Here is a 7,505-nt window from a genome sequence, read left to right as displayed (position 1 = left end):
CAAAAATGCAAAAACATGCCTCTCCTCACTAGTTTTTTAAAAATTGGCATTTCTATTTTAGCATTTCTTAGTTTTGATTTCTAGTATGATAAATATAAATAATTAAACTTAGATAAACAAAAGCTCTGTAAGGTTCTCAGGTTTTCAGAGTTAAGTTCTATTTTGATCTCAGATTTGTCTCAAAACCAGAAGCTTGTCAGTCTTCCAAAAATAACAGTGATTTGTTTTTTCCTTTTAGATTTGATGGTAGAGTGGTAGCAAAGCTCCCCTTTACCCCCCTTTCCTACATCCAAGGGCTCTCTCACCGAAACCTGCTAGGGGATGACACCACGGACTGTTCCTTCATCTTCCTGTATATTCTTTGTACCATGTCGATTCGGCAGGTGAGTGGCCATATCCACCACTGACTATGTATATTCTTCCCTGCTTTCATGTAATGCTGGAAAAGCATTTATCTGCTGCCACTGTAGAATCTGAACATTGTTTTAAGTACATAAAGGTCTAATCTATTTAGCTAATCCTTTGTTGTTGTCATTAAAGTGCATCAAGTCAGTTCCAACTCAACAGTACCCATGTATAGGTTTTCTAAGGAGCAGCTGGTGGATTTGAACCACTGACGTTGCAGTTCAAACTGACCTTGCGGTTCCGTGCTTTATCCCACAGTGCCCACCAGGACTCCAGCTCATCATTAGGGCAAAGCCAAAGGCAGCTTCCGCATCCCATTCTTAGAGTTCTCAGGTTCTTTTCTTTGTTGTAACAAGCAAGAGTAAAGAGTGAGTTGTCTTCTTAGGATCATTTCTTCTGTCAATTCATTTTGGCACTAGAAATATGATTAACATGGTGATTTTAAATTATTCACAGTTAAGATAAAGGTTGGGCAATAGAATTTACAGATGGCCAGTATGATCTGACATTCACAGAGAAACAGACTGGCACAGGTCAAAGGCTGTGAGAGCCCAGAAGAGAGACAGATAATATTCAGTTAGTGATGAAAGGTTTACAGAATGAAGTAACTTTTGAGATGAGGCTTTAAAAATGAAAGGGGCTAATTAAAGTCTGTAGCTCAAGAACTCTTTAGATTTCAGGGCATTATTTAGTTTCTTGCCATTCAGCAAGAATTGCAATGAGGAAGATGGCCCTTGCAATTAATCTTTCAATATTTGTTATATAAGCAATTCTTTCAGCATTGTCTAAATTTTTTCCCTCTTCTCTGAATACTATCATTGGCAGCAGAGTTTTTGTTGAATTGACTGTGTCAATAATGGAATTATAGTTTGAAGCTTAAAAAGATCTTTTTAAGTTCATATTATGTAATATATTTCCTACCTCATTTTTTATCACATCTCCACCAACAGCATCCCAGCTATTGTGACTTGCCTAACAGTGTCTATATAACACTCCTACAGGTTTTTTGTTCTTCTGTCTGGAATGCCTTCCTCCTCCCATTTTTGCCTGTTAAATGCTGCTGAATCTCAAGGCTTTCTGGAGTTGTTTTTTGCATAGTGAAGGATAGACATGAAAGGGGCTTGACTTGGAGCAGAAATACCAGTTAAGAGACTGGTGTTGTTTTGTTGTTAAGTGTCGGTGAATAGGTTCTGACCCATAATGACCCTGTATAGAGTTTCTGAAGAGTGATGGATTTGAACAGCTAACCTTATGGCTAGGAATCCAATACTTACCCTACAGTGTCACACTAGAACTCCAGATTATTATAATAGTTTGGTAGTGTTGGTAGTGGTGGTGGTGTGCCATCGAGTTGGTTCCAACTCAGAATGAACCTGTATAGCGTTTCTGAGGCTGTAAATCTATATGGGAGCAGAAAACCTTCTCTTTGTTCCAAGGAGTGAGTGTTAGATTTAGATTTGAATTGCAGATCTTGCAGTTAGTAGTCCAACTTGTAACCACTATGTTACTATTGTTGTTGTTAAGTGCTATCGAGTCAGTTCCAACCCATAATGACCCTAAATAGGGTTTCTTAGGAGAACCTGGTGAGCTTGAACCACCAACCTTAGAATTCAAACTGACCTTGCAGTGCAGCGCCTTAAACCCGTAGCTCCATACCAGGACTACTGGGGCTTCTTTATTATAGTTGTTGTTGTTAAAGTGCTGTTGAGTCGATTCTGACCCATTGTTGTTATTAAGTATCATTGAGTTGGTTCTGACCCCTAGTGACCTTGTAGAGGGTTTCCAAGGAGCAGCTGGCGAGCTTGAACTATCAACCTTGCAGTTCAAACCGACTTTGCAGTCTAGCACATTAACCCACAGTGCCACCCCAGGACTTGTTAGCAATCCTTCATAGGGTTTCGGAGGAGCAGCTGGTGAGCTTGAACCACTGACCTTGCTATTAAAACGGATTTTGCAGTCCAGCGCATTAACCAGAATGCCATAGTAGGACTCCTTATTATAGAAATCTAGGGGGGAAAGTACTGGTGCTGTGATGTGGGACAAAGCACTGGACAGTAAGGTTGGTTTGAACCACAAAGTCAGCAGTTCAAACTCACCTTGGGAACCCTATGGGTTGGAACTGACTTGATGGCACTTAACAACAAGTTAAGTTAGGGGGTGGTAGTGGGAGGGGGCGGGAATCATTATGTTCCATGCTATGACAGTGGTGAGAGAGATGAAGAGGGGACAAAACTGAGAAACAGAGAAGGTCAAACCAGCCACACTTAGTGATTGACTTGATGTTGAAGAAGAAGGGAGAAACTTAAAGTGACTCCCATGTTTCTAGCTTTGATGACTAAATGAAAAATAGTTTCATGAAGAGGTTGGGAAAAGAACGAAGAGTAGGTTGACTACTGTGAGGTGTCTGTGGAGCAACTAAGTTCATATGTATGTCTAGCAGGGTTTTGTACTCTTGGATACCCGAGGTGTGTGTTACCCAGGAACAGTTTGAAAATGCCTCTGGCACAGTACATCCCAAAGTACAAACCAGTAAGTTCTGTGATAACACAGATCTCTTGGCTGATTTAGCAGAGGCCTACTGCCCTGTATAGAACATTGACCTTTAGTTTGATTCTTGGCATTGGAAATTTTAAAACTGGCTTGGATGGAAATGTTGACAAAGCACAATGATGTGTACATTTTGCTTTAAACAAAGAACATTTATATTTTAGCCACATGCGGATTTCACGACTTTATTTGTGGTGGCTCAACGTGGTCACTTCAGATGTACCTAGAAGTCATCATTTAAAAAAATTTTTTTTAACTGTACAGTGTTTTAAATGAAATACTAAGAATTTTCATGGAGAGCACTCCACTCAATCTGGTCTTTACTTCCAGTTATATCCCCCACACAGGATAGAACAGTTTCGTTCTACAGATTGAAATATGTTGATAAAACGTATTAACTTAAAATAAAACAATGACTTTTTTCACTTTATCTTTTTTTCTTAACTTTTGTTTACTTCCGTAATGTTTGGTAATTAGCTGCTTTGACCTTCACAACTGTTTCCTCTGTGTGAATTTGTAGCAGCGGAAATGGTCTGCAAGCTTTTACAAGAGGTGTTAAATTAGTCCGGAGTAGTGATGGAATTCAAGAATAAAAAGTTTTTTAACTCTTAAGGGACTTGATGTTTTCTCACTGTTGTTATGAGTCGATAGTGAATTAAGTATATGGTAATCAAGCACACCAGCTGCTCCTCAGAAACCCTTACAGGTTGCTACAGGAATCCACTCCACAACACTTTACAACAACAATCTCTGTTCAAAGTGCTTGAAATTCAAGTAAAAATCCAAGCAAATTTACCTAGTAAACAGTTAAGGGTATTCTGCAAGGGAAAATTGATCTATTCTTAAAATTTGCATGAATATGAAAGGTATGGATAGAATTTTCCATACCTTTTTGAAAGCAAAAATAATCAGTGCTGCCTGAGGAAAAGTGGGTGGAAGATTTTCTTAAAAGTTTTTTCTTTTGTTGCCACATCTCACTGTATAACTTTCTGTACATATGGTTATAATCTGGAAAAAATGCCAATGGAAATTTTATTATTTCTTTCAGAAGGTATATGTACTCAGGACAGTGATAAAAATAAGTATGAGGAAAAGTCAAAAATTATCCTCACTCTGGCTGCAGGATTTATTTTAATTAACTTTTAGAAAAGACAAGTACATCATTTTTTTACATAATCTGTTTTACTTTCAGCACAGTTTGTCCATCTGTCAACAAGCTTTTGTATTCCATATTTAGAAATGTTTTAGGCCGAGTTGTGAGCCACAAATGTACCTCTATCTTCACTTTTTCATCAGAGGTGAATCTTGATCCTTTAAGGGCTGTTTTCAGGGGACCAAACAGGTGAAAATCTGATGGAGGAAGATCAGGACTATAGGAAGGATGCTTTAACACCTCATAACGAAGCTTCTGCAGAGAGTCAACAGTATGGGCAGAGGTTTGTGGACTTGCTTTGTCATGCAAGATCACAGAGTAGTCCTCTGGTAGTTTAATCCAAAGTGTAGGCTTCAGCTCTTCAGTGAGCATCTCACTGTAATGAGCACTGTTGATTGTGAACTTTTTCCTGTTAGTGTTCCAGTACTGACTTTTGAGAATCCCAGAAAACTGTAAACATCAATTTTCCATCTGATGGTTGACTATTGAACTTTTTCTTGGTTGGCAATTAAGGATATGCCCATTTCATACTCTGCCATTTACTCTCAGGCTTGCAATAATGAATACATATCTTGTCACCAGCAGTGTTTTTTTTTTTTTTAAAGAAACTTCCTTTGAATATTGGTTCAAATTTTGTTTGTAGATGTCCAAACGCACCTGTTTACGTTCTTTCTTGAGTTGTTTCGGTACCCATCTTGCACAAACTTTTCAAAACCCAAGTCTGTTGTGGATTTTTTCATGGGCAGAACCTCAGCTGATTTGCAAATGATTTGTCAGCTAATCCATTGTCAATTGTCTATTCGACAGAATGATTTCATGTGCACGCTCAGTGTTGTTAGTCATGGATGTGGATGGTTTGACTCACCCATGTACATTTATCCTTTTTCAGACTTTTGGCTTTCCTAGGGCAAAGAATCTTCATTTGTGGTTTGTTTATATTAAAACATGTTCAAAATATGTTGGTATCAGCATATCTTAAAGCCTTCAAAATATTAGCAGGACCAGATGCCTACTGTCTCCTGATTCTCACCATTCATTTATGTCATGTTAAAGCTTAGCACTTAATTCATTACTGCTAGTATAATTTATCAACAAGTGTTTTCATTTGTAGTGGTTTGTTTTCAATTTAATTAGAGAATGCAGGTGGTTCAGAAAATGAGAGCCAAATTGACAAGAGTAGACTATTCAAGCATCATCTTAGTCTAATCTCTTTGTGAATTGCTTCAAAGCCTAGGTTTAAGGTATTATTTTGAGTGTTCTTGTCATTGCTGAATATTGTTCCCAGTATTTATATGATGCCTGAAACTCTTCTCTGATGCAGAGAATAAAACCAGTTGTCATCCAGTTTATTTTAACTCATGGCAATCCCATGTATGTCAGAGTAGAACTGTGCTTGCAAGGGCCGATTTTTTCCAAAGCAGATCACCAGACTATGCTTTCGAGGTGACTCAAACCACCAACCTTTTAGTTACCTACTGAGTCCAGACTTGTTAGTGTTATGTGACAGGATCAAAGCATATCACTGAGGAGGATTGCTTTAATGCCTGAACCCCAGGAAACAGATTTAAGTGATTTTTTTTAAAGGCAGTTCTTATAAGTCTGCTGGTGAATAATTTTTAAAATCTCCACTTCTCTGAAAACACTTGTGTATTTCAACTTCATTCTTAAAGGATATGTTCACTAGATACAGAATTGTGGGTTGACTGCTTTTTACTTTGTTTTTTCGTATTTTCAGGATTTAAGGGGCCGCTAGTGACATAGACACTTAAGCAATTGACTGCTAAGTGAAAGGTTGGTGGTTCAGATCCATTCAGCTGTGCCTCAGGAGATCGGATGATCTGCTTCTGAAAGGCAAAAGCCTCTAAAATACTATGGAGCAGTTCTACATTGCACACACGAGGTCCCATGAGTCAAAATCAACCAGATGCTAACCACCATCAGCAGCAGATTAAACTGTCTTTCCTCTGTCTTCTGGTCTCCATTGTTTCTGATGAGAAGTGTTCCATACCTCTGACTCCCCAGTAGGTGATGTGTCACTTTCTGTGGCTGCTTTCAGATTGTTTCTTTTAGCTCTGGAGTTGGTTGCAACACAACCCTGAGTAGGGTTTCTTAGGAGTGGCTGGTGGGTTTGAACCGCCAGCCTTGCAATTCAAACCGACTTTGTAATCCAGTGCTAATTTTACAGTGCTACACTAGTACTCTTTAAGCTTTGGTCCCAACAATTTTATTATGATGTGCTTATAGTTTTGTTTATTTGTATCTGTGTGTGTTTCTGTGTGTGCCGGTGTAATTTATCCTGCTGCTTAGGGTTTATGGTTTTCATTAAATTGGAGCAAATTTCAGCCATTCTTTCTTGAATTTTTTTTTCCCCTATTTTTCTTCTGAATCTCCAATTATGTATGTTGTTGTTGTTAAAATGCCGTTAAGTTGATTTTGACCCATAGTGACCCTGCGTAGGGTTCCCAAAGAGTAGCTGGTGAGCTTGAACCACCGACCTTGCAGTTCAAAGGACTTTGCAGTCTGACACATTAGGCCACAGTGCAACACATAAGGGAGCTTTAAAAAGTTTGTGGAAAGAACTCATTACCTTTGTATTCCGTTTTTCCATGAACTTTTTGAAGTCTTCTGTAGATATTAGTCTTTTTGATATTGTCTAACAGAACACTGAGGCTCTGTTTTGTTTTGTTTTTCTTTTAAAATCTTCCCTATGTTCTTCAGATTGGATAATTATTATTGCTCTGTCTACATGCTGACTGACTCCTCTACTATTTCTAATCTGTGTTAACTCTAATTCCATCCAATAAATTTTATTTTTCTCTCAGATCTGTTTTTCAGTTCCAGAAATTCCATTTGTTTTCTGTTTCTGTCTCTTTTCCCCTGCTAAGATTTTCTGATTATCAATTTACTATGAGCATTTTTTCTGTTATACAGTGGTTTTTTTTAATGTTTTATTGTGAATTATATGATAGTTTACATGGGAGAACTTTAGTTTTACATTCATTCCATCGTATATCATCTCACTGCCATGGTTCCAGTCCCCTCCATGCATCCTCAACCACCCAAAGGGTATATCCCAGAAACCCGATCCCTACACTTCCACCTCCTCCCCCCAGTTTTCGGCCCACAATCCCTTTCCCTCTCTGGGTCCAAAGTTCCCAGTCGCTTTATCACTCCGTGTCATCATCTCTGCCTCCATCTCAGGCATCTCTGTTTCTCTGGGTAGGGTCCCGCTCTCGGCTCTTCTCCGTTGATGGTCCCAGAGGCCTCTGCTCCTTCCTATCCTGGAGAATTAATCACTCCCTTCCTTGTTACAAAACTTCTACCTTTGCATTTCCCACCCTCATAATCCGTCCTGATAAGCATTATTCACTACAGTATCATGAGTTACCCATCTGTATCT

The 7,505-nt window shown here is 38.7% G+C and overlaps 1 protein-coding gene across 1 annotated transcript in view; it reads left to right on the top strand.

Annotated features, from left to right (window-relative positions):
- Positions 1 to 7,505, top strand: part of LOC102825716 (transmembrane and coiled-coil domains protein 1-like) — a 37,449-nt gene that overhangs the window by 20,225 nt on the left and 9,719 nt on the right. Inside the window, exon 6 of the mRNA XM_006875986.1 lies at positions 239 to 383. Within this exon, the coding sequence (XP_006876048.1) occupies positions 239 to 383 (145 nt within the window). The remainder of the gene's footprint in view (positions 1 to 238; positions 384 to 7,505) is intronic.

Source organism: Chrysochloris asiatica, unplaced genomic scaffold (genome assembly GCF_000296735.1).
Source record: "Chrysochloris asiatica unplaced genomic scaffold, ChrAsi1.0 scaffold00349, whole genome shotgun sequence".
NCBI lineage: Eukaryota > Metazoa > Chordata > Mammalia > Afrosoricida > Chrysochloridae > Chrysochloris > Chrysochloris asiatica.
Note: the sequence above shows the minus strand (reverse complement) of the source record. Positions and strands in the feature narration are given on the sequence as shown.